At 45.2% G+C, this 27,419-nt stretch overlaps 1 protein-coding gene across 1 annotated transcript; it reads right to left on the bottom strand.

The window, feature by feature from the left end:
* On the bottom strand, positions 1-27,158 carry LOC112977321 (synaptotagmin-like protein 2). The gene is made up of 16 exons (XM_026089556.1): positions 26,791-27,158; positions 24,261-24,412; positions 18,818-18,911; positions 17,152-17,245; positions 16,884-16,977; positions 15,413-16,534; positions 13,945-14,043; positions 11,813-11,904; positions 11,256-11,357; positions 9,079-9,248; positions 8,132-8,234; positions 6,375-6,536; positions 5,415-5,493; positions 4,727-4,826; positions 3,506-3,711; positions 1-2,086 (listed from the first exon to the last, which is right to left on the bottom strand). The coding sequence occupies exons 1-16, from the start codon at positions 26,889-26,891 to the stop codon at positions 1,941-1,943; spliced, it is 2,916 nt and encodes a 971-aa protein (XP_025945341.1). The 5' UTR covers positions 26,892-27,158; the 3' UTR covers positions 1-1,940.
* Positions 27,159-27,419: the final 261 nt, after the last annotated feature.

Genomic DNA, 27,419 nt, shown 5'->3' with positions numbered 1-27,419 from the left:
TGAGCCCGGCTCCTCATAGTAGTCAAGTGATTCATATGCATAAATATTCACATGTTCAGCACCTAAATAGGTAAAGCTAGTAATTTAAAAACTCTCACCTTAGGCCCAGTATTGCTAGTTTATCCCACAGGGGTAATAAATGACCAAACCTTGGTGACTAAAACATGCCGGGCTGGAGCCAATACAGAGCATCTTTGGGTTGACACGCTATATATTTCATGTCTTTTATTAGTTTAGTCATTATTTAATTCTGCTGTTCTAGGGACTATCCCTCAGTGCTTTCAGTACTAGAACTGGTACGTATTCAAGTATAATCTTTCTTCTCCATCACAAAAATATCTTCTTTCTTTATTTTTTCCCCACAAGAGCTGGTGATTATCTTCCAAACTTCTTCATTTTGCAGAAAAAGTCTTGTTACATTTAGCATACATGTTTTCATTCATTTGTTTTACAACCATCTTTCCTAAGCTGAAAATTTATGCTGCATTTGAGTTAAAAAATAAAATCAATACATTAAAGAAGATTATCAAAATATACACAGAGCCAAAATCTAATGTAAGATAGCTACAAAAAATATTTCTCCACAACATTTCACTTACCCTTGGGCAAAAAATGGTTCATTTTGACATGACAACATCTAACACCTCTCTTGCTTGCTTTTTTGTTACTCAGACCACGCTAAAGATAGGTATAAGGAGACTGGCTGATGACTAAGGAAAAGCATTCTATTTAATCACAATATGTACATTTAAAGAAGAAATTTCAGAGCTGCATTTCAAAATGCATTCATAATGCCACTCTGTCACTGTTAATGCGTCAGAGGCAAAATTCTTGCAAGCTACTGCCAAAAGGTAATTCCAACTGCCCAGCATCGAGTGAAAGGAAGACGAGAGGGGCAATGAGATCCGCGGAGGGCAGGAGACCCCCTAGTCCCTGCAGCTCTGTCAGCTCTGCTTTGCACGAGTTGACTCCCTGCTTACCTCTGCCACGATCTCCTGGGTTCCCGCGCAGCTTAGACCTTCCTTTCCTGATCTGTTGTGCCAGGCTAACATGAGACTGTTTCCTACATCATTATTTCATAATGAAATGTTTTGCACACAAGGCATTTCAGAGGTGCTGTTTGGCACATCAGTAATGTAACCATACTTTACATTTGGGCAAGCATGTTAGTTTATATTGCACTGAAACTGTCCTTTAATTGAAAAACTTGCCTGAGGTCACTGAGGAAGCCTGTGGGAAAGCTAGGAAAACAGCCCCTCGTTGCAAAATCCCACTAGCTGCAGGACCATCACTTCTCTCTTTCATATTAGAGCAGAAAGGAATTAATACATTGAGTTTCTCATTGTTATCGTCCTCAGGTTGCTTCATTTTCTGCTTCAAATAGTCCTCTCTTTCTTTAGATTCACCTTGGATCTCAGTTTTCCTCACGTTACAGATGCATTATCACCAGTGACAAATGGAAAGCTCCATTCTCAGACAGTGCTGGCTGGTGACTTGGAGCAATCCTACATCAAGTACAAAGCGTACCACTTGAAGGGGAGTATGAATAATACCATGCTGCAGCTTTAGTACAACTACATCTCTGCACAGGAAAAAAGAAAATGGCACAAGAAACAGTAAAAAAATAAAAATACCTATACCTTCTCTTCCCTGCCAGTGTTCCCAGAGCTTAATGGAATTCAAAGATACTGACTATCAATGATTAAATAAAAAGGCAAACAAAGTTCCTTCTTGGTCAAAATCAAGCATAGCATCAGTCTACCATCTTCTAGGTCCTCTCTTGGCAAATCGGTACTTAACACTTAACATCTCCAAAGCGCTGTCCATCAGTTGCCTAATTAACCTGACACTTGTCTGGCCCACAGATGGTCTCCGTCACCTCTGTGCAAGAAGTTAATTCTAACAAACATGTTCAGCCTTTCTGTAGCACAGATGGGGGGTTATTTCAGTTTTTTCCTCCCTGCCAACGAGCGCAGTGGCAGCAATCCATCGATCCATTCGTTGGCAGCTGACATCATCTCCTGCCAGAAGGCCACCTCCTCTTGTGTGGAGTCCATCCAGTCCACAGAGATGCCATAGCTCAAACCTATGAAGAATAAGGAGACAGTAACTTTGGGAGCAGCACATGGATTTTTTACTCTGTACAAAAATACTCAATGGGATGTGACTGCTGCAGGTAGGGCCTTAGCCTAAAAGGTGCTGAGCACCGCTCAGCAAGGTGCACCCTAACCACCTCTTGTTCTTCTGGTAAGGACCTCCACTTTACACCAGAGTTCAGAATGAAGTCAATGTAAAAGCCCCAAATCACAAGAACTTTAAATGTAATCTGCCAGGGAAAATAATATTGGGCTCAAGCTCTTCCTTGCTTCTTTCAGAGTGGTAAAGAGGGTTTAAAAGGCTTGCTTTTCCCCTTAAGAGATCGTGTTGTGGACAGGGAGGGGTATCTGTCAAAATTCTCTTGCTCTCCATTTCATTTATTTAGGAATCAAACATATGATGTTGTAAAAGGGTGTACATTTAATTCCAAGTTGATTATTCAACCAAATTTTCATGTGCCTACTACTTGTCAACTAGATAAAGGTCTAAATTTGATTCATAGCTAATCTTGGGGTTGGTATTTTTATATCTTGTTCATAAGCTTATTCCTGTTGCCACTTCACACTGGATAGTTCACAACACTCCTGGTGAGATGCTAGAGACTGAAAACAGAGAACATAAGAGCAAATCCAATAAACTTAAGTGCACCTGCAAGGCAGACCTTCCAGCTACTACAGACCTTTCCCATATACCTCAAGGAACAGTTATCCTTCATCACAACCCCCTGAAACCTGTTTGTCTTTCATCTCTCAGAGAGCCCTTTAATAATAAAGACACCTAGTTCAGAATTCTTAGACATCCCACTTACAAAAATACGAAGTTGAACATGCAACCTGTCAAAGCCTTGATATGGGGCATTTTTTCCAATTTGTGCTTTACTTCCAGTTGCTGTAGTCTCAGTGCTGACTCCCTACCAGAGCAAATAGTGTATCTAGACCTGTTTTTCAAATAGTAGTTATTCCTGCTATTAAAGCATTTTAAGGGAGGAGTGACATGAACAGAGTCACCAGGTGGTGCTGTCCCACATGGCATTAAAGTTCATTTTCATCTTCCTCTGGGAACACTCTTCACTCAGAGAAGCAGCAATATAATAATGAGTAACACGGCCTCTTTGGGAAGGATAACAGCAGTAAAGCTCTCTGCCATCATCCGCTGGACCCAAGGCTTGAGTTCTTGAGTTTTGCCAGACCTGGGAGTTGATGTTGGCAGAAACTGCTGGAACAGGAGGTTGCCATCACAGTACTGGGGTCTGCTCCACCCCAGACCAACATGCACGGTAAAAGTAGCAAGACCCACACCAATTATTGAGACTCCCCATGCATTGCAGATGCTCTGCAACCTACCATTACATCATGTGGCTCAGCAATATGGTAACAGTGCTCATTTAAATGTAAAGAAAATTGCTGACCTGTCCCAAGGCCCAGCCTGATTCCTCCAAGGAAATGGTTGGTTAGCTTTTCATGATCCCACACAGTCAGTTCAACACAAGCATCCTTTAGATCCTCTGTGTGAAATCCATCATATACAATAGTGTGATTGAAAACAGGGTTTGTGTCTCTTTTTATAACTCGGGTCTTCTGGTAACTCTTCTTACTGGTGTCTGGAAGCACATAGCTTTGAGAGGAGAAAAAAACACAACATGTAGTGCAGAATATCACTGAAGTTTGAATTGTTCCTACAAAATTCTGAACACGGGTCTAAACATGTCTCAATTGTGAAATAAGGAGGAATTGGGTCTCAAAACACAAGAAGTCTCTGTAGATTTAATGGGAAATGTTCATAATTCCTGGACCAAATTCTTTTTTGCAAAGAAAATCCAGTTTTTAAGCAAGCATTTTCAGAAAGGAGGGTACAAACTTTAAAATTTCCTGCTTTCAGCAAAGCTTTTGGCAGGTTGACACTTTAAATAAAAAGAGGGACATTACTTTCACATATTTCTGTTTTCATAGTTTTTCATCATTTAAGTGCCAAAGAATGAATTTCAAAATATTTATTCTTAGTCAACAAACTTTTMTTTAAGAGAACTCTATAAGGGTTTGAAATATATGGAAAACATGCTGAGCACTTCAAATATYTGAAAAATCTTGAAATTCTTTTAAATTGTTTTTAATTTTCTGGAATATTTGCAGCACCTTCTCCCATGTAACAGGCAGAACTTATCTCCCAGGCTGCAGAAAACATCCACACACTGAATGCTGGAGAAGATCAAAGCTGGCTCCAACTGCCTATATGTCAGTCCTAGTGAGTCCCTAACACATTCCCAAACTTTGCACGCAAGTCCGTATCACAGTAAAATTCACAACTTCACATGAACACACAGGGCTGAGGCACAGTGCCCCCATATTTCTTCCAGTAAGACATTATTGAGGCAAAATCATTTGGTGAGTCACAGACACTGGTTGACTGAGAGCTTTATCACAGCAAGGATTTTCCTAATTTGGCCCCAAGTGAATAACAAGGGCAATTCTTCATCCCTACAGAACACAAGGCAACATGTAGGCTTTACAGTATGGAAGGCACTGTTAAGTGAGCCTGAGAAAAGAGAAGAAAACATACTGCTTTGTACATTCGATCTCTTCCTGGAGACACAGACCCAACATCAAAGCTGAGACCGCGCTCATGCACTTACCATTTCACAAAGGAGTCAACTCCAGAAGGACGCAACTGCAGCAGGTCCTTGACATCTTTGACCCAAATGTGAACTTCGCCAGAGGGGGGATTCTTGGGACCTGCCATTTAGGAGAAGAGACAAACTCTCACGCCAGTCCTCACAACAGCTAGCAAGAAGACAGGCTTCCTCTCCGGGGATCCGAGGGAGCAGAAACATCACCTCTCTGGGTACTCACTTCCTTGGGAGCTCTGCACTCCTCTACCTGGGTCCCATATTGTTACTATCAGCCCTCCACTCTTGCAGCTGTGGAGGCCTCCCAATACCTCTTGCCAGTGCTGCTTTGAAGTAGCAAAGGAGAAGAACTGCTGAGTGAACTCAAGCTTGTGCCCACCCCATGGTAAGAGGGGCTGCATGTTGCTGCCATCACATCACAGCATTGCCTGTGGTGATCGTAATAGCTGCTGAGTTTAAGGTTGTTGAACCGTTCCTCTCTTCCCCCAGAGTCTCCCAATAAATCCAGACTTGCAAATCACATACAGTCTGCAGATGGTGCTATGAAGCACCAGTGGTTGTGCCACTGTGCTGATCTCTAAGATCTTGCTCTAACGAGATTAGTCTTTACCCAGCCCTTAAAGAGATGAGGCATCACAAGCTGCATGCCTATGAACAGGCAATACTTTTTCTTAATGTATGAAATATATTTTACCTAGGCTTCCTGGTGGGACATACTTAATAGACAAATTCATCACTCCTCGATGATCCACACCATTAACGGCAGAAAGACTCTGAAACAGAAACAGTTATGACTGACTAAACAAGGGCTTGTGTTAACACCACAGGACAAGCAGCTTTTGTGTTCAGTGCAGGGGCACAAGCAGACAAGCTCTGATTTTGCATGGCTGAGACAGCCCATTCTCAAGAGCAGCTCCTTACTTTGTGGTTTTGTTCTCAAACTTAGTCCCTCAGAACCAAAAGCCTGAGCATTCAGAGCAAGGTTGCCCTTCCGGATGTGTCCAGTTTGTGTCCACGTAACTAAACATCTCATTTCCAAAAGCCAGTTGTTCTTTATTTTCCAAAAAGGGATCTCAGATCAGACCTCTGAACCCAGAAGGATGCAAGGAGCTGTACAGGCTTTATGAAAACTGGCACCTAAATATTTACCTCTCCAGGCAAGTCCAATTGCATAACCTAGTACTTTACTGTCTGTTTTTTTAAGGGGTAGTCTTKGAGTGACTAGAGAGAGAGGCAGAGTCATGTCAGCGTTTCCGCTGATTAGTGTCAAATCACATMTATGAATCTGATTATCCCCAGAGAGCGGTCACAAAATAAGACCCAAGAAGGTCTGTGTTCAGAGCACTGCAAATATTGCACTAGCATGGCCAGGGCTTGGGGGGGTGTTTTACTCCCCTGGGTGCACTTCAGGCTGTTTGGCCCCACCTCACTGCCCAAAGACCTCAGGGGAATCTTCCCTTCATGCAGGAAATTCACTGCCACGGTGCATTGCAAAGCAGCTGTCTGCAGGGCCTTCAGCCAGGGGCAGCGAGGGCTCAGCAGAACAAGCCCTGAGCTAACATGGCACTGCCCAAGCAGCCCGGGAGGGCTCCTGCCACCCCGCAGGGCTTTGCGGCTGGGCTAGGAGGCAGGAACGCAGCTGAGACGCACTCACCCGGGGCTTCAGCGTGTACCAGTTGAGTTTCCGGTTACTCCAGTCCCAGCTGGCCAAGTCTATTTCGATCTCTCCCAAGAAACTGTTACGTCCCAGTGGGTCATTGTGCCAAACAGAGAGATTTAACTTTTGGATCAGCAATACCGTTTTCTCTATTTTATACTAGAGGAAGAAAGAGAAGCCAGGTTGTTCAAACCCTTGTGTTTTTAGCTTCAAAATTAAAATTTTCACTAATTGCTTTCAGAACCGGAAATAAACTACTCAAAAGCTTGAACTAGCTGTGATTGATGGAGAGTCACAAACTCATTCCACACATGCTCTTAAGGACTGGCCCTGCTCTGAACATCTCTTTTTTGTGCTGCAGCGATACCACCACCACCCCAATAAAGCTCTTCTGCAGAGCACAGGGAAACCTAGTGCTCTTTTCTTCTTAGGACGAAACCAATTATTCTTTTAAGAATTATTAGCATAGGTATAGACATTGTTAAATAATTCTCTATGCTTTGATGAGTAAGATCACAGAGTAAAGATCTGTTTTAATAGTCCCATGTTTTATGATTGCAAGCCAGGGAAGGTAAGAAGAAATAAATGGCAGAGATAATCACATGAGCATTCAGAAGTCCCTTCAGCCCCATGCAATCCTTGTACTGTATTCAAGAATTCAAAAAAACAAACAAACCCTGAGGSCCAGGTATCAAAAGTTCTGAGCCTGACTCATAATGTGGGACTTAAAGTAATATATTTAGGGACTCTCTTTTATTTGCCCTCTGATTCTGAGCCTTTAGCACTCATATTTTCACACTTACTGCTGTGGGATCAGAGGACTTTTTGACACTGTTCCGAGGGTGGAGGGTTTGGGGAATTTCTTTTTGCCCTTTTAGTGCAACCTGAAACATTGCTGTCTGAAGCTCCTGCTATCAGAGGAGCTTATGGAAAGTCTCCAGTTATTAGAAGCACTGGCAACCTCTAGTCTCCTGCTTTTAATACATAGCAAGGTAACTCCTGCCTGATTTGGTTTGTTTTCACCCTCCAGTTCTTACAAAAAGATTGAAAGCATCAGTCAAACCAGCAAATATGAATTTCTGATTTTTCAGTAGTTCAGAAGCTATTCAGAAGTCACATTTCTCTCTGGTTCCTTTCTCCTTCGTTTTCTGCAGTCTGTCACACTCTCTGCTCCCCGATTTCCAGAGGCAGCCCGAATCCATTTTTCAGCTATTCCCCTCCATTCCAGCTTCTCCTTCCCAGACCTCAGGGATGGTGCTTCAAGCTCCCTCCCAGGGARCAGTCCCTGCTGTCCTTGGCCATTCGGGGATGCCCTCACTGGCCTGACCGCAATGTTTAGCGGACAAGTTAGTGCAACAGCACAAAGACTCACATGCCACCTTCTACTCAGCCAAATGCACGGTCTCCGTCAATTCCCTTAATGTATTTCCGGTTCTCCCCATACCGATGAATGTGTTCAACAATAAGCAGTAAGCCTATCTTCCTCCGGTGGAGGATGAGATTTAGCTGTGGCCACTGACCGAAGGCACAACAACCAGCTGGCACCYGGGAGCTGCGCAGGCCCAGCTCTGTCTCACTGTCTATGAGAAGTTCACGCTTTCCCCCACCGCCAGCATCACAGCCCCAACGTTGTCCCCCAGCGTTAGCAGGAGACAAGTGAAGGAGCCCTGCCAAGAAGGTAGGCTCTTTCCCAGCCTGGCCTGGTACAGGTGCCTGCTACAACACAATTTTTCACAGCACGTATTTGTGCTTACCCTTAACACCTCATTGTAAATGGGATTCACTGTTCTCTTCTTCACTGAGGTTTTCCTCTTACCCATTCTAGCTTTGTCTGGGAGCAGATAAGTTTTGACATACCTGTAAAAGAAAACAAACTCCAGTTGGGTCCTCCTCAGTATCACCACGCTCTAATAAGCGAGTGAGATTTCTGAAAGGTGACATGGAATTTATGGGAACAAAAGACCCAGAGTTGACTCTCTGGAGCCAAAACTAATTAAGAGATCTGCTAGGGTGTTAACTTGGCTTGCATGTGAACTTATAAATCTCACTGGAGATGGATGGATGCCACCAATATTCAGAACAGGCAGCTCTCTAGCCAATCTGCAAAGCCAACAAGGATTTAAATATGGCCATATATCCGTTTTCTGAAATGTTCATAATACAGCATCTCTGTGCCTTCAAAATCAGGGTGAAATAAGAGAGGAGGGAACATCTCAAGGACTCTGATTATAAGTCTCTCTCCTTTGAGGTTCAAATCTGACCTTCTTTTCATCACCAAAAAAGAGATCACTACCTCTCTATAACTGCCATTGTGCCACCTAATGGCACTTCTAGGGCTTTCTTTTTGCATGGACATGTGTCTACATCTCCAGAGGTATTACTGAAATGCATTTGCCACAGGGAGACCAAGGTTCACATGGGTGTAGAAAGAACATATTCTTGTGATAACACAAACTGTCTTTGTAGTGATCAAAGTTTTCTCAATCCTATTCAGATTTTAGTCTACAGCAACATTTTTACTGATGCCAATGGCTCCAGACCATCAGCTGGAAAAATCCCAGCAGTAAGCATGCACCAGAAATCTGGAGGAGGGAGGAAACCATGACATTCAGAAAGAAAAAACACAAGAAAAAAGAATACTCCAGAACACAAAATTCCACAGTTTAGAAGTCACGAGGCACCCAAGGGAAGTGTCACTCACGGATCAGATCTGCCTTTCTTCTCATCCACAACAGCTAGGTCCTTGCACTGGGAGACATGAATCTGGAACTCCCGGTTCTTCTCATCATAGTCTAGAGCAAACTCAACGGTACCTTGTGCATCCACACTCCCAAAATCGCCACTGTACACGCTGAGCACACTACCRCTCACCTGCCAGGTGGAAAAGCAAGGTTAGCGCTACTGAAATAGGCAGCCTCCTGACTTGGTTTCTGGACCTAGATGATGGTCTGAAAAGTGCATTCCCAGAGAAATAGTCTGCACACTCTGTTCTTCAGTAGTACCATGCTCTTGACACATTAATGATCCGCATCTGCAGCTGCACTCACATGAGCATGGGTTGGGGGACCAGGATTTAAGAGAATGAGAATAAGACCTGAAAAAGGGTCTCATAGGGATGTGCTGTCCTAGACCAGGATTAAGAAGCACTAAGTGTCTGTTCTCCTGAATGCTCCACCAACATGTAAGATTTTCACCCCTAATCCCAAATCATTAGGCAACTGAGTCAAATAWAATGGGGGGACCACACGAGTCCTTTCCCTGTGGCACACTTACAGTACGAATGGCTGCTATCCTGACCCAGTCCCATCATTAAGAAAGAAATATTTTGAGAGAACTTGAACTATCTTTATACAACCTTCTTACTTCTGGTAGATATAGTTTTCTAATTGTCATTTAATTTTTAAATTAGGCTAGTAAAAAACATATCAATTAGAAATACATGAAAAGCTGACTATTAACTATCCTGCTGCTTGCTCACAATGTGCACGGAGCTGTACAAAACAGAAATAAATACGGTCCCTATCCTGAAGAGTCAGTGTCCTACCAGACACTGTTGCCTGTGCATGTCTACTAAGCACAGATGCACAGGAAATTGAGGTTTCTGCAGGTATTAAACAGGAATTAAGCACCCAAGAGTTGCTGCTTTCCTGGAACAAACCTTGCATTTGCCCACAGGCCTTGGGCTTCTTTTTTCAAGGGTTTAAGTCTTTCACTGGTAGAAAGTGATGAAGCAGAAACAATACACAGGCCCAGAATGATGAGAAAATTTTCCATTGCACCAATCACTCATCATTACTGATGGAATAACATAAAAGGTTTACAGTTTACAAAGCAAATAATTAACCCTCTTGGCACGTTTCTATGATACAGTCATGCTCATTTTATCAGAAAACTTCCCTGGTAATTAACCTAATTCTTCTCTGTCTGCCCTCCTTCCTTTGGTTCTTAATTTCATTCTATTTTAGCCTACAAGAACCTACCAAATATCTCCTCTCAGTCCTTAGAGTTACATTTACCATCCCTTTAAGATACTCACCCCAACAGAGAATCTAGAGTGAGATATTTAAGAACATGTGACTATGGACACAAAAGGCTCATTTAATGCTCCCAAACTCTCCAGACACAGAGAAGGACTCATATGCCCCAAAGTTCATCTGGTTTTTTTTTTTGGGGGGGGGAGTATTGTTTGTTTGTTGTTTTTTTACATGTTTATCTACATTTATGACCTCTCCCTACAAGCTTTGCTTCACTTATATTCTTTAAACCTCACATATATGCTTTAGAGCTGCCTTCAACAAAAATACAGCAAGCTCAAGCACTTTTAAGCAGTCCCCCGCAAAACACTGCCTCTTAGGAATCCCTTCAAAATGCCTAACTAAACACACTCAGCTCTTTTAACCCTTCCTTTAGAAGCAAAGCTCCAAACCACACTTTTGCTCTGAATTCCCTCTACTTTGCCGATAAAGGGAAGGATGAGCTCGCAGAGGGCACCAGTCTGCAGTCCTAGCTCTGTTGGAGCTGGACCACAAACAAGTCACTTTATAGCTGTGTGTCTCATTTCCTCACCTAGAAAATGGGCATCCCTCTCTCCTGCACACTGACAGACTTCAGAGCGGCCACACTTTGGAGCAGGGGCTATCGCTTACCCTCAATTTGTCTAACATCGGCCCAGTGGGTCTCTAATTTGGGATGGTACCTTGAGATACTATTTTAACACAAATAAGTAATTAATCACCATCATTCTTTTAATAACGTACCATGCAGAAACCAACAGGATACTCTAGAGGCCACATCATCAGTATCAGCTTAAATGCAGTGTCACCACATCTGATGGTGAAAGAAACCCTTTCCAGCGAGATGTACGCGTTAAGTACCTACCGAGGAGACAGATGCCATGTCGGAGGAGTGGCTGCCAATGCTAGGCGTCTTTTTGTGCTTGTTAAACTGGAAGCTGATTTCTGAAGCCGTGTCTGATTCAGTCTGCTCAGAAAATAACAAGCATCTTTAAGCTCTGCAGTATGAGCACTTTGAAACACTACAGAGGAAAAACAACAGCTCAGCAGAGCCCCATTAAACAGAGAGCAGGTTACGAGAGCRGAGGAGAGTGCAGGGAGCCTCCCTAGAGGCATTCCCTCTGACCGACAGAGCAAACGTCATCATTAACTGACTCCAAAAAGACCTGAATGCAGCCGCCCAAGCTCTGGGGAAGAGCATGTAACGGTGTGGTTTGAAACACTAAAACTGTTACAGGACAGAAGGTTGGTCTGGATTATTGAGTTTTTTTCTTATGTTTTTTTCTCATTTATTTATGATATAAATGAGGCATGCTCTAGAGCAAGCACTGTTGGTATCTACAAGAAACATTTTCTTGCAGCTGACTCACATTCAGGGGATGCTGTGATTATTRCTCCAGCAAATTATGATTTCAGTCCTACCTCAGACAGCAGGAGAGGAGAGGATCTGCTCAGCTCTTTCACTCTTTCAGGTTCAAGAAACTGAGGGGGTATCAAATGAGGTTTATTGTACGCTGTAGGCACAAACAAAAAAAGGCAACAGTTATTTTTCAGAAGGATAAAATATAAGAAAGTCTCATTCTTGATTAAGGGCACAAGGGAGAAAAAGCYTGTGGAAGGCACCGGAGTACCATGCACTTGCCCCAGCTCTGTTGTTGGCCTCTGAAGCTGGACCCTCCCCAAGCAAGAACTGCTAGCTAAAATTTTAAAGCTATTTTCAAATTGTTTTCATTCAGTGTGTGGGAATGTGCATTCTCCCTCTAGTGGCTAATTTAATACGCTTATTAGCCTAAAGATGGAACTTGTTTGAACCGCTTTCTTTATCTGTGTAGATTTAATTTAGAATGAAAACATACAGATCTGCCTCCCTGTCAAAGAAACCAAACATGCTGACATTTTCAACTCACTGCATCTTGTATACAATATCACCTGTACAAAAGAGCTGCAAAATATTTATATCTACAATTTCAGCATTGCACACACATCTCAAATATTTTGCTAGGCAAACAAAGAGGTGGGCAAGAGAACATCTAAAAGAAAAAAGCGTGAAAGATTCAAAAATGCATCAAATTAGACAGAAGGCTACTGGACTGCTTAAATGTCTAACTAAAATCTATTTGTTCTGTCTTCAACTTTCTTCAATAACTTCCTTGATGACAAAGCTCATTCCAAAATAACTGGCTTGTTTTTAGATGATATATGTAAATAAATATCCATGCATATATACACACTTGCTTAACATGTTAGCCATGCTGACAGAGTATTCAATGCTCAAGATGTCCAAGAGCTTCTTTGATAGTAAAGGTGTCTATTTAGTATTTTTATTTCTAAACATGAGCAAAATATTAAATTTGCCCTCTCTGCAGGTTATTTGTTAAACTGTAAACAAGTAAGTGCAATGTGGTAGAGGAGGATTTCCTAGGGTGAAGTTTGGCATCCTAAATAAGCTTTAATACAGAGAGCATAAAATCCTGATTGTCTGTGGGGAGACCGAGACACTGAACTGCGACTTGTGTGGGACCTAAAGCTTCAAGCCACCACCCCATATGACAGCAYGCTCTGTCGTACGATGGGGAATGCATTTGGTATGAGGTTACCTGATGGTGCGCGACACAAAGGCAACGCAGCATGCACCATCYGCAGGCTTCCTTTGGCAGAGCCCTGCAGGGGACTTTCCTCCCTCCCATAAACAGGAGTCGGGTTTACTTAAACAAATAGGCTCTATCCTTTCCTCTGAGTTGCTTTACCTTTTCTCGGGCATTATCTTCACAACCTTCTCCATCTCGGTCTTGGCAGCCTTGGGCCTTACCATTTTGGTTTTACGCAAGCTCCTCGCTGCCTTCTTGGGCCCGTCAGCTTTCAACCGCTAGTGGCTTTCTTGGCCACAGAAATTGCTGCTGCCTTCTCCAGGCCTTCTCCCTGCTGCTGCTTCCTTGGGCTGCTTGGTGGTGCAGACAGGTTTACTGGCCACCAGCTTCTTCAGCTCTGCTGCTGCTTCCTGCGTTGCCTTCTCCTTAGCCTCTCTTCGTTTCTCAAAAAGAAACCAACAACCACGAACTGGGTCCAGCTGGTAGCTGGGGAGGGGACTGGGCCACCAAGCTGGGTCTGACACCCGGCTCTTGGAGAGGGGGAGAGGCCCAGGCTCAGCACTGCGAGCAGCAGAGACACGGGTCCCAGAGCGCGTGTGATGGGAGCCAACTCACAGGCTGTGTGYGTGGTCTGGCATGCCTGATGGACCTGCTGAGCGGGCTGCCATACGGCCTGGTCCCACAGTACACCAACAGGGAAGAGGAGAGACAGGGACAAGCTTTTTGCCAAGCCTTTGAAGCCCTCATGCTTGTTCCTGCACACACTGTGTAACGTACCATCAATCTAGCTGCAATTTCCTGGCTCTGAATTTAATTTTAGGCACTATAAGCTCTCTAATTTGATGATGAAACAATATGTCATTTTCCTTGCCTGGTACAAGCACTGAAGCACCAGGGATGCAGAACTCAGACATAATATATTTTCTTCAGGGAATGTAAACCAAAAAGCAGAAAGAYGTTACTCACTCTCTGTGGTTGTGTAAATGTTCACCATGCTCTTTGCGAGATTAATGCTGTTTGCTCGGGCCAATGCCTGAGCAGCGGGAGAACGATCTCCATCTTCCTCTGCAATATAAGAAAATCCAAATCAACAGGGTAAATAAATACAAACAGGCAGTGTGTCAACAAGCGCGTGAGTGTGTGTGTCTGCTGGCTTGTTCGTTCTGCTTACAACACATCACAGTTACATTACACAGCGCTGCTTTCAAATCATCTCTCTTTAATGTCTCTCCCCACAAAAAGCTCTTCACTCTATGATGGGAAATGCAAACACTGGATTAACCCAGCCCCCAAAACAGACCACCACTTGCACAGACCTTCCAATGCAACACAGCCATCTGCTAATATCATCCTGAAATGAATGTAAAAATAATGCAAGAAACCTGAGAAATGTAAGAATAATCTGGTAAATAGAGGAAATGTTTGTGTTTACCTGAAGTGCAATTCAGGATTTTCATGGAGATGTTATGTGAGGCAGGAAATAAGCCAAGAAATGGCACTGTTAAAAATGAAAATCAGATGAGCGCATGGAAAATCCTCTCAAACGCATTTTACCCAGTTCTTTGAGGACATGAAATTTGGGAAATGGAGATGGGGAGCTCTCTCTCCCTAGGTCTTTGCTTGGTAGTGAACAGGACTCTGGGCAAGCAGACCCCACATTTAAAACAAACTGCATTTAACAAGAATTTTGCTCATATTAACAATCACCACAAGAGTCTGTCAAACCCAAAGGAAGAGGCTGATAAAGTGGTGATACTACTGATAGCATCAGGGTTGAGAACATGGTGTGAGAGCTCAGAAAGATCAGATGGCTTGTTCAGTCCACTTTGGTTGCAATTTAGTATCCACATTCACTTGTGGAGCCCCCAAAGCCCAGGTTTTCATTTAAACACTGATGGCCAGCTCTGTTCAATTTGAGATAAGCATGTAGTGGTATCAAGGTAGCCTAAAGGCCAATGTATTTGTTAAACACATTTTATTTCTGTTATTTATGTCTGATACCATGCAAATAACCTATTTTTTTACCACCACAAAGAATTCCTCTAGCTCTACATTTGAAGAAAGCACAGAATTCCCAGTTAGTGAAATAAATGAGTTCATGCGAGCTGTTGCAGGTAAGGCTAAAGAAACGGAGAGCTGTCCTGAGCCGAGGAGCTGCCAGGTAAAGGATTAGGGCCACCAGGAAGCAGGGAGGAAGGCAAGGGAACTGTATAGCATTGCACTCGTCTACACTTGCACTGAGCTAAGCAGAAGACTTTATTTTCAGAGCAGTTTGCTAAACACATTCCACACATACTAACTTYGTGCAAAATGTAAAACGGCATAAACGTAGAAATGGAGAAAATGTGCAAAATGCAGAAGGGACAGGGAGGAAAACAGACTTAGGGAAGAYGCTCATTGGGATTTCATAGGGTACAGTTACAGCCCTCGGTACCTGAGTAAACAGCTGAGTCCGTTCCCTGCACGACTCCTCTCTCTCCAGCTGGTTCTCCGGATGTTGGGTTGTCTGAAGACTCGCACATTTTTTCCTCAGGTAGCTCTCCATTTATTTCCATGTTGTTATGAGTGCCCAAATCAGACCTTTGCTCTTTCTCATCATCCTTCTCACCATCTGCAAGTGTGGGCTCGATCAGTATCTGCACCCTGCTCACCAGTGAATCCACTTGATGCTTGCGCTCTTCTGCCATGATAAACTCATCTGTAGGCGTCTCCGGCTCAAACGTGCTGCCAGACACTTCTTTGGTAGGCGACTCTATTTTGATGGAAGGCACTCGCACAGGCAATCTGGATTTCTTTGAGCAGCGCTGTGCTGCCTTCTCTTCCTCTGGTGAAGGTGGCTTCCCATTGCTTTCGCTCAGCGAGTTATTTCTTGTAACCAGTGTGCCTTTGCTCTTGGCATACGTGGATCTAGGACCGAAAGAAATCGATCCCTTTCTTGCAGGGGCTACATAGCTTGGCTCTTCCTCACTAGAAGACAAAGTTATTGTCCTTTTATAGGGGGTTCTTGTTCGGGTAGAGATGACAGATTTTTCTTCGCTGTCCTGGCTTTGGCTGGACTGGACAGAGAGTGAGCGATACAGCCTGAACTGCCTACTGTTCGCCTCCACGGAGCTCGGGTCCTGGGAAACGCTTCCCCCTGCCACAGAGTCTGCTGCCTTCTCCCAAAAGTTCTTCAAGTTCTTGAAGTGTTCACGATCTAGGCCAATATCCTCCTCTTTATTACTCATGGAAGAGATTGTATAGTTCGTGCCTTGCTTCACAGTCCGGTTGCTTTCTCCCTCTGCACCGAGTGGTTTGGGGCTTACCAGCAGCTCCTTCTTTGTGAGGCTGTTCTCAGCTGGGCTCATGTGATTCACAAACTGCTCTGATCTGGGGAAAGTTCTGCTTGGTTTCTTCTTAACCGGTATCTTGCTGGGACCATAAATTTCTTCGGGTGGAGTTTTTGCCACTGCTGTGGTGCCAGTGGCCCCATTAACAGCATCTCCTCCAGCTGAACTGCTGGACTGAGGCACAACATCCTCTGAAAGCTTGGCAGGCAATGGAGATACTCCATGACCTACAACAATGACAGATGTTCACAACCCATCCCATAGTATCACACAGTATTTCTCCCGGAAGGTTTGTGCTACAGCTTCTCAAAGGGAAGCCAGAGGGTAGTTTCCAGAAACCACCAATATTTTCCCAGTCCTTCCCCATTTTGTAAGTTCAGCAAGCCTCCTTTCATCTGAAAAAAATCCCAACCAAACCCAGCCCCCCTCTTTGCAACATGGCATCAGCCCTTTCTTATATGCAAAGGGAAGAAACGCTCTTCCCTCTTCATTGTACACACAAAAAAAGCATCTTGTCTCTTGGTGTCTGATGCTGAATAATAAAAACTCACATGGCTCACTGAACAAAAACCTTACCTTTTCGAGACAAATGCAAGCTGTCTGTTGCAGCCACAAACGGATTTGTTCCAGTGTCACTCTCTGAGGAAGAAACATCAAGTATACTGGATCTCTGAATGGAAAACAAATCCTATCAGTGTATATAAACTGGCAAGATGGGAAAAATGTCTTTTAATTGAGCACAGACACCAAGGCAGACAGTCTCTGGAGCCCCTGCCAATAGACACGGATTGCGTGAAGTTCCAAGGAATAACGAAACAAAATGCAGAGGCCATGGCCATACTACCTTGTGTGATGCATACAGCAGGACAGGACGTCTTGGCTTTGGTTTTGGCAAGATTTTATGCCCTTCTGCAGTATCAAACGCAACCACATTGGATCTGTGGGAGATGAGAAACACCTCAGCAAAGAGATCGGGGTAGGACACGCTCTGTAGGCGTCTCCTGCACAGGTGATTTGGCAGCCTTCAATGTCGGGTCAGCTCTGTTCAGCTACATTGCCGCTTCCATCTACTGACTGAGTCCAACATGTTCCGGCTGTCCAGAGCTGGTGCCTTCATTTATTTTCTTCATATCTTTGGAATGACTTGAGAACATGTTTAATGGTCTGAACTTAGAGTAARGACAAGTCTCCCACTGCAGACAATAAAGAAGTTGCTCAATAAAAACAGTGGTGTAAACTTCTAGGCTTATTCAGACTTTCCCCTTCTGTGAGAAAACTGTAGGGAAAACACGGGATGTGGCAGCGCTAAAAGAGCCCAAAGCTACACAGGAGGGAGACGCCCTTCCAGACTTTGGTCCCAAAAGGAACAGGTCTGGCCGCTCTACCCTTCCCCACACAGACCAAAGGCTTAGCCACATTCACTGAGAATTTATAAACAGCAGTAATAATTACAACAACAATAGTTAGGACAAAACTATAGCACAGGATATAGATATTCATGCTTGGAATATAAGTTGATTGCAAACTACCTGGTAAACAAATAGAAGAAATGCACAACGCAAGCAGTTTCTCTGACTGCTTCTACCTTCTTTGGAAGAGTCCAGTGGTGGCTGCTCTCCAGAGTGAAAAAGCTGTCACACTGGACCACTGGTGAGATTTAACATAGGAATGCTTTGTGCTTAAGCTTGACTGAGAAAAACAAAGTAAGTTTTTCAGAGTTTAATCAAAACGAAAGAAAAAGGTAAGGAACACTGCTGTGCTGGTAAAGCAGGAGCATCTTGGGCAAGCTGAGGCTGCATTCCTGTTAAACAATCCCTTCTGATCAGCTGCATGAGGTCTGGAAGCATCGTCAAGGCCCGTATTTAATAATTACTTGGGGCAATTGTYGCCTGTGAAGAATGATTCCTCATTTTGCTGACAAAAAAATGCAAATGAGATGGGAGCCACAGTAAATGAAAATGTGAATATTTTAATGGCTTCTCCATAGCCCATAAATATTGAGTGAGGTCACTGATCTGCTCATTGAGGTGCTTTTACTGGGTGTTTCTGCACAGTCAGCACAACTTGAAATCCTACCAAGCCTTGATGCAGAGTGCTGAACACTGGACACAGTGGTCGGCGCTGGCAGGAAATGACCAGTTTCCTAAAACAGTTCATTTTGTTAGGATTGCTCCATGGCAAAAATTAAACAAATAAAAATCACAATTACTTTGAAAAACTACCCAGAATATCCTGACATTAGCGACAGCTTCCATTTTACTGACTCCTTATCAAATCATGCAGGAAAAACCGTTCTGGGATAAGCACATTACCACTTAGTTATTGGGGGAGGGCTGATATTCTGACAATTCCTGGAAAAAGGATTTTAAAAATATCCTATATCATGTATTACTAATATGGTCTTGGAAACTCAGTTAAAAGACCAGGGTCGCATTCAGTTTTCCTTAGAAGCAAGAGCAGCAGCCAGGGCCTGGCGGGAGCAGGCAGGGGCGGCACGCGGCCAGGCTTACCTCTCCTCTCCCGCGCCGGGAGCGTGCTCGGGGACGGGAGGACTCGCGGCTGCTCTGCCGTCCAGCCCACTCCGGATGTGCTCGTTAGGCTCATCTGTTATACAGCAGAGACAATTGGGAAAYGACATGTAAGTGAACTTGCAATGGCCACAATGTTTTACTTGGTGAAAGCGAGGGCTCCTTAAATGATTCCCCCCGGCACAAGCCCCGGGGAATTAACGGGGGGCAGCTGAGGGGGTTTGCCTGCGGCCCCGCGGAGGGGGACCACCGGGGCAGTGCCACCTGCGATCCCCGCGCGGCAAAGCACATCCAGGCCCCACGGACCTGAGAGCCCAAACAGAGCTGGCTCATGCCTGACTAACGACAGGAGCTGTCACATCATAAGGAACCTTAGCAGGACACTGCCGTGGCTGTCAATAAAGTTAATCCGTTCCAGGATTTAAATTCAGCTRTTTCCTGTTTTGACTCAAAGTCATCCGATCTTGGCAAACAAAGGAGGAGGCCAATACAGTTAATGAGGAGATCCCTGCTATTTTTACTGGCACAGGGCTCARCTATGTCTTCTGAGCAATCTCAGACCCTAAAGAAAAAACAGTAGAAGACAGTAACCTTTAGAACAACCTGCCTGGGTAAAAAGTTGCATTAGACGTTTAGCTGGCAAATATGCTGTCTTGCTACCATAAAAACCAGAAGGATTAAACCCTCAAACAGTGATGCAAAATTTAGTTTAGTCTGGTCAACAAAAAAATACACAAGGTTTGCACATGTTTATTCACATGCATCTATGTCTATTTTAAAGAGTAAATTTACTGGTTACAAAATCTGCCGAATCTTTTCAGCCTAGATTTCATTATATAATGGAATTGGAGGCTCAAAGGCCTCATATATGACATTAAATAATATAGTGTTATTTGTTATCTGTCTAGAAAACTGCACCAAACCCAACAGCAGATTAATCCCAGAGCCAGGCTGCAATACAAATACCATTCCTACACTGTCTGCGTGGTGCCAGCCAGCACCAGGGCAGCCTGCAGGTAAGCGCCAGATCCCACCTGGGAGTTGTCTGTGCATCGCGAGTTAGAAAAACGCCGCAGCCCCGACGGTTTCCCTCCCGCCCCGCGCATGGCCCTGTGGTCTTCCCTGGACTGCAGCGGCACGAAGGAGGCGCACGGCAGGCTTTGATGAGAGCTGGCTACCAATTTTACACGGCAGGTTTTGGGGGAGAAGGGCTGCACTTTGTCCATGCAAACGTTGCTGTGCAAAAAGCGCCACAGAACATTGTTTCGGGACAGAAAAGTCGTGACGTGGTTGATGGCACGTGCAGGAAGGACACGTCACATGCAGGCCTGGGAAAGCAGGCTGAGGAGCATTTATTTGTACAGCCAGCCACGTCCTCCCCTCCTGCCCCAAACCTGACGCGTGAGATGCCAGCAGGCAACTGCTCTGGAATTAGAAGAACCAAACACAGCTCCCATATTTTCACTCTGCCCATCGTGGTTAAAAAGACCTTGACAACTAACGACCGCATTCCTCTCCTACCTCCCTTCTAAAGCCATTGCATCATATTTGTTTTTTTGTGGCACCTCCCCCCGAGAACTTCGCAGGCAGAGCTCCCACCTCGCGACTGAACAAGCAGCGCCAACAGGCGCTCAGCTCCTCTCATCCACATTACCGCCCGTCAGAACTGCTCCGTCGCTAACACGGCTGCGCTCGACTGAACCGCAAACGGATGGCTTATTAGCACATTGTAACCCCGCAAGATAAGTAAAATGCCCGTGGTAGCTTTAGGATGAGACAGAATAAGGGGCAAATTCCATCGGAAATTAGTAGTGGTCTGACCAGTTTAACTTGTATATATACATACATATAAATACACACACACACATATATATACACTTGTGTGTGTGTGTGTGTGTGTGCGCGCGCGTGTCCGTGTGTGCACAGCCACAGCTGGTGTAATACTTCGGCTGCTTCACCCACTTCCCAGCGCTCTCAAATACAGGCATTCAACGCTCGGGGAAAGCATTGCCCCCTGTGCTGCAGGGAGCTTCCGTGCTTTGGCGGGTGGATCCAACAGCCTCTCTGCTAGACAGCTCTTAGCTCTCGTGTATTCACAGCACCCAGGCTAAAGGAGAAGTTATCACCAAATTCAGCCAGTCGCCCAGACTGAGAATGAGCGAGGGCAGCCGAGGGTAGGTGTGCTGCAACCGCGGCACTCCTCGCAAGATGTACAAACTGTTCGTTATCTCCAGCCTGGAGAAGTCCCCTTGGCGCTGAGCCGCGCAGGCTGCCTGGGCTGCAAGCTGCCCRGGTATGTAGCAATACCCACGCTGCTTCTGAATAAGCCCGCACAGGCACTGGGAAGAACAGAATTGGGGTAACCTTCAGCTCATCTCAGCCTAGCTTACTTTGCTTCTCACCAGATCAAACAAGCCGATTCTGAGGGTGCTGTCATGGATAGCTCCGTTACGGGAGCCACCCAGCGTGCTCTCAACTTGCTCACCCGTCTGTGCGGCTCCGTAGACTGCAACTTAAATGTAGGGTATGTATCTATTTTATATTTATATTGCTGCCCCACTACTAGTGTCTTCTATTTCTAATCAACAGCAACTGTGAAATCCCTTAGGGACTTGATGCAGCCATCCCTTCTGAAGGTGCTCGAGAAAAGGTTGCTGGGCCTTCTTCTGTGCAGGTATGAATTTCCATCCCTCTTTAGCATATTCACCACTCAAAGGGAATGCCAGAAACTACCTCAATAGGGCTCTTCCAGCTAGGGATTTTCTCATTTCATTCCCTAATACAATTATCAAAGACTTAAATCAGGATTAAAAGCCCTAGAGTCATAAACATATTACATTTATTTGGTTAGATGAATATGCACCCCTTCGTCACCTTGAAAGCCAACAGGAGGTGAATGAATCTAATCATTCCAGGAGAAGAAAAAAAGCTTGTCAAGATGGCGAGCAAAGGCCCTTAGCTCATCTGTTGCAGATTGAACCTGAGTTGCATGGCTAAATTATTTGGAAAGGGTCTAGTCCTTCCCCATGATGGGCCTAGCGCTGTTCTCACCGGAGCAAGCCAACGAGAGAAATGCTTGCTCTCACGTGTGAAGGGAGGCCATCTCTAGATAGGAACCACTGCGGGAGCTGAGTGCGCACTAGATTACAGGGAGGTGAAAATACTAGCTGCAGAATCCTGATCCTCAACCAACACTGCAAAATGGCAGCGGAAATAGTAAGAGAAAGCAAAAAAGTCACATGTTATGCCTGTGATTTATCAAAATAAGCCTGAAAATAAACAAAGGGAAAGAAAGAGAAGAAGAAAAAGTTGAAAAGGAAGAAAGAGGGGTAAGTCACTATAGTAATTTAGTAACATTTGCTTCATCCTTCTTAAAACAGCATTAGTCAAGTACCCAAAATATACAAGCAAAGACATAATTTGTATATTAATGCAATACTAATAAGGAGATTATTTTAGAGGATAACCTGAGGCCACATCCCATGCAAACATCAGCAGTAAAAGTTAAATCTAAAACCAAAAGTACTTCAAATTTTGCTTTGCTGAAATGGGCTGCAAGCTAAGGACGCCGATGCTACTGCCAAGGCACAAGGCAAACAAATCCAGTTCACTGCTGACTGTTAGTCGGGTTGTAGAAGTAAGGCCTTTCATCTGGCCTGGGACCCTTTCAGGGGCAAAGAGGCTGCTGAAGCATCTGTCTCTTCACATAAAGAGGGTGCAAGCATAAAAGCACATCCTCAAAAAGCAGAGCAGCCACTGCAGAAATGGCCAGTCTACTCTGTCAAGCTGGAAAAGGCTTTACATGTTTTCACGTTCTGGAGGGATGATAGAATAGTAAATTTAATACTATAATAAATCCTCAGTATAAGGATATAAGGATAAAAGCAACTTTGTGTAAAATATAATGGGTCAGTTCTGCACCTAAGGCTCCACCGAATCTATCCTCAGTCACATGAGCTGTCAGGAATAAACAAAAAGAGAAAAGAAAATGAGGCTCCTCAGGTATTGAAGTCCCTAGCAAGTGTTTAGCTTTGAGTATGTGTCTCAGTAATGTGAAGTTAAGAGCACTCAATTAAATTGGGGCCTTAGAGAGGGGAGGAAACTAATGTTACAGAGAAATACTGGCCAAGGAGGCCGAGCAAGCGAAGGAGCGATCTTTATTGCTGCAGCACCACAGCAGGAAATGTAGCTGGGCCCAGGGAACCGGGCTGAACTGAACTGGTGGAGATGACATTTGAGTTTTGGACAGATGGAAGATAGCTCTAACTTTACTGCAACARAACAGAGCCCAGTTTTAACACTAAGGACCACGGCAGACTGCTTAGAGCTGTCTATCAAAGCCATGGCTTCCCCAGAGCAGCAGCAGCAGCCAGTTACTTCCCAGCCATGTCTGAGTATCTGTGACTACCCACCCTGACAAAGAATCAGTCTGGAGGTTGTGTGAGACTGGGACACAGTCCCAAAGTCCTGCTGCTGAGTAAATTGGCCTGTCGTCATGTTCAGGACTGGATGTGAATCATCCTCAGATCTGCTTTGCACAAATGCTCAGCACAGAGTGCCAGCTCCAGGCTGGTTACATTTGGACTCAAAGCACAGTCCTGCTCATTTCACACGGGGCTGCTTTCTTCCTTCACAGCCCTGAGCCATCAAATCTGATTTGTTCTGTTTTATGCACAACCATGAGGGTTCAGCTGCATGTYGAACGACACGCAGTGCATCTTGCCTTCTGTCGGAATTAGCCCAAGGTCCCAGACATACCTTGCTGAGGCACAGCAGCCTGGGGACCATTCAGACTTGGCCCCAAAGCCCTTTTCCCTTAGAAAGCTACCTTGTGCCTAGGAATTTTTCCCCTTATAGAAAGCTAGGCGTGCTCCATTGCRCTGATGTTGCCCTCTCGGAGAGGGCAAATTTCTGCCAGAAGAGAGGCACCCTTATCCCTTTGCAGAGATGTGACTGACCCCACTGTCCTGGGTCCTGCCCTCAAAGGGGGCTGGTAAGAGCAGCCAGCTGTCCTGCTTTTATCAGAGCAGTCTAGGAACTGGGGATCTTTGACCCAGAAGTTTGATGCCAGAAATTGTCCTACATGATTTCTTTCCCTAAATCCTCAGGCAGCTTCAACAAGAAACGATTCCAGCAATCTCTTACAAACAGACATTTTGGAAGAAAGAAAYTGAGGTGAGGAGAAGGCATCGACTGCATGCAGCTGGCGTACAAGCTTTACCTCTGCCACACTGTAATTTTTTTCTTGGGCCTTGATTTTGATAATCAGGTATTTCTTCTGGTACTGAAAGTTTAGCTGAGAACCCTCTCATTACAACATACAGGTGGTCCTCAACAGGCTCCTCGTATAGGGAGACCTCCATACCTAACATTTTTTTTCTGGTCCATCAATTTGTTTTGTTAAGATGCACACTAACATACTTACTTTCCAGCTTGCCCTTTTTCCTTCTAATTGATGCCCGAAGCAGATCCGACCCCTCTAAGTCTTCTTGAAACCGTTTTGCCTTCACTTCTGAAAACCATTCACCAGTCACGAATTTCTTCTTCTTTTCATCCTTGATGGAGCCCTGAATCCGCCTAAAAGTCAATAAGAACATTACATACTAGAAAGGTCTCCAAGGTTTCAACTTCCCCAACCTACCTTTATGACTACTGTACATACAGCTCAACCGCCTACTACTACAAAGGATCCAGGGATTATTTTTTGCAATCACAAGGGTCAAAATTGCTTTAAAATGAAAGCTGATTCATGCTTTATTTGAAAGGAAACAACACCTTGTAAACACAGGCTTTCACCTCTTCCAAACTTTACAAATCCCAAATGGAGCCACCTGGCAAGGAGATTTGTCCATTTGTTTTGTAGCCCCAAGGGTTTGAGGGTGGGGGGCTGTTTACAGATCCTACACTTCTCTGGTTTATTTGTCTATTAATCTCTTTCTGAGCTGCAAAAACTTTTAAACCAAATCTGATGTAAACCATCAAAATAAATTATGTTTTTTAGGGGACCGATCTGGCCCTGTACATTCTCCCTAGACATTACTCCTCTCCCTCCTGCCATGCCGGTTTTGGCACACAAACAGTTAGCTCTCCTTCCTGAACACAGCTTCTCTTACTGTAACAGACTTGGGCACACCCAGGGCTGGTTTTTGGCACCTAAACCCGTTAGTGCTCTTTTTGCTAGCCTGTACTTTTAACTCGCCTCCAGTTATTTTGTTTTGACACAGTTTGCAGAATTAGCTCCCTTTCAGCTGGCACTGCTTCCCACCACTCGCTACAGAGACCTGACAGGCCAAAGGAATCGGCCATCTCAGTCCAAATCCCAGCAGGAAGAAGGGATCAAAAACCCAGATAACAGTGGCTCCTTAAAGGGCCACTTTGACTGCCTAAAGGCCAGCGTGCCAGAAGGGGGGGGGTTATCTGGCAATGGCATGGGGATAACGGAGCTCCCTCCTCAAGCCTTCGCGGGCAGCGCGGAGCGGCTCAGCAGGAGATCCCAGCCAGGTAGCTGCACAGCTTCCCCATCCAGATCGCTCCCGTGAGGGTCTCGAGGAACTAGCCCAGAGGAGATTTAGGAACATATTTTAATCCTGCTGACACCCGATCAATGTAATGGCATTGACTTGGTTTCCCCCCAGCAGGCACCTGTTGACGGCTCCACCGGAGTGTACGCTGGAGACAAGCACATCCACATTTGCACCAAAGGTCTTACGGGGTTTAACTATACTAACAGTAAGGGGCACTTGGCACCACCCTCACTTAGGATGTAATTCATGTCATTCCCAAACGGAAGTCTTTTGTGCAGTAGCTTCCAAAGAAGGGCAAACAAAACTGAAAACATTCAAACACYGTTTTTCCCCCAAACCTCCACTGCAGAGCAGAATTTTTGCTGCATTTTAGGAGAAAAAAAAAAAAAGCAAAATAAACAGATGGTCATTTATAGTACTATTCAGGGAGAAGGAAGAGGTTGCAGACACATACACCTCAAGCCCAAGTCGCTCCCATGCCACCACCAGTTCTCGGTCTCTCGGTCTCTCTAGCTCTCACCCCTACACGTAGGCTCCCCAGAGCCTGCTGCAAAGGCACCACATCCCCCTCCAACCTGGAGCAGCCCTCGTACAGGCTCTTACTCTTTTCTGGCTCAACGGCAAGTCAAAGACTCACATCCTTCACTGGGGTAAACTCGAAATGTGCCACCCGTGCTAACTGAGCTACTCTCATTTCTCCCCGCAGAGAACTCAGTGCCAGCTTCCTAAGCCTGGTGCATCCTGTCAACCCAGATGGTCTCATAGCTGGCATTTAAAAAGTGACAGCAGCAACAAGCAACCCAGATCAGCCAGACCCAAGCGCTGGGATGCCCGGTGGTAAGCGCACAAAGCTGGCAGCTATTCCTGGCTCTGCGGCGGCTCCCGCAAAGCCTTTGGTAGATGCCATAGCCTCTCCCCACCCGTCGCTGCCTGCACAACGGCCGATGCCTACAGACCCACCTCAAAGAGCACCAGAGGGATCCCAAGAAGACACAGGGATGAAAAGTCTCATTTAAAAAACACCCTAAGGGACTTCTATGCTACCGGGTGAGGAAAACAAGGTAGCAGCTACTCCTCTACTCTAACCTCAGACACTGAGAAATCAGCATGTTCCTTCCCAGAGCTGGGAAGAGATGCCCCTTCACGTCTCTGAGAGCTACTGATTAACTCAAAAGGAAAGTGTAGCCCTGCAATCCTGCAGAGAGTGGATGGCAGCAACAGCAGGATGGCTGAAAAAGCAGGAGGGGCAATAAAAACACCCTTCAGGTGTGAGCATGAAGGGACAGCACTGCTGTAGCCTGCACCGCTCCCAGTGCACGCGCACACACACACACACACACACACACGTACACACTCCTCTCTAAAAGAAGCAGAAAAATCTGCTCTGAGCAGTGGGAGCTCAGAGCCTGCTGTTACTGAACGCTCTCTCACCTGACGCGATCCTCATCCTTCTTCTTCAGCTCTGCATCTCTCTGCAGAACCTTCATTAGCTTCTCATACTCCTCCTCAGTCAGGAAGCTTAAGTCCAACATCTTCCCTGCAAAGCTCTTCAGACAGCTGAAGCAATGACAGAGCAGCGACTAATCCAGCGCCGACTGCAGCAATGCCATGGGCAGCCTCCCGAGCAGCCCGCCTGGTGTGCTGAGCGAGAGCAGGCTGAAAAAAAAAGGACTTCACAACAGCATGGCTTGGATGGAAGTTGTGTTCGCATCTGGGCTTGCACTTCCAGGCACTAAGCGGCTCTTCCCTGGCACGTTTCTCTGCACCACATGCCTTCCCGTGCCAGGAAAATTCTCTCAGAAAAATTATGCTCCTTTGCTTTTCTTCAGGCACGGCTGCAGCAATTTGGGAGCCAATGTCAATCAAGCAGGCAAGTACGGGAAGGAGTGAGCTTGCCACCYGCCTTAGCTGCCTTGACAGGCATGAAAGACCATCTCACAAAGGGCAACCCCAGAACCTCTGGCAGGCGTTTTCCTCAGTGGCGAAGTCTGCCTCTGTGTCACTCAAGCATCCCTGCAAAGAAATAGCACCGAGATGCCTTTTATGATAAGCACAACATA

Source organism: Apteryx rowi, unplaced genomic scaffold, assembly GCF_003343035.1.
Source record: "Apteryx rowi isolate R43461 unplaced genomic scaffold, aptRow1 scaffold_82, whole genome shotgun sequence".
Taxonomy (NCBI): Eukaryota; Metazoa; Chordata; class Aves; order Apterygiformes; family Apterygidae; genus Apteryx; species Apteryx rowi.
The sequence above is the reverse complement of the archived record's forward strand: the minus strand, read 5'-3'. Positions and strand labels throughout refer to the sequence as shown.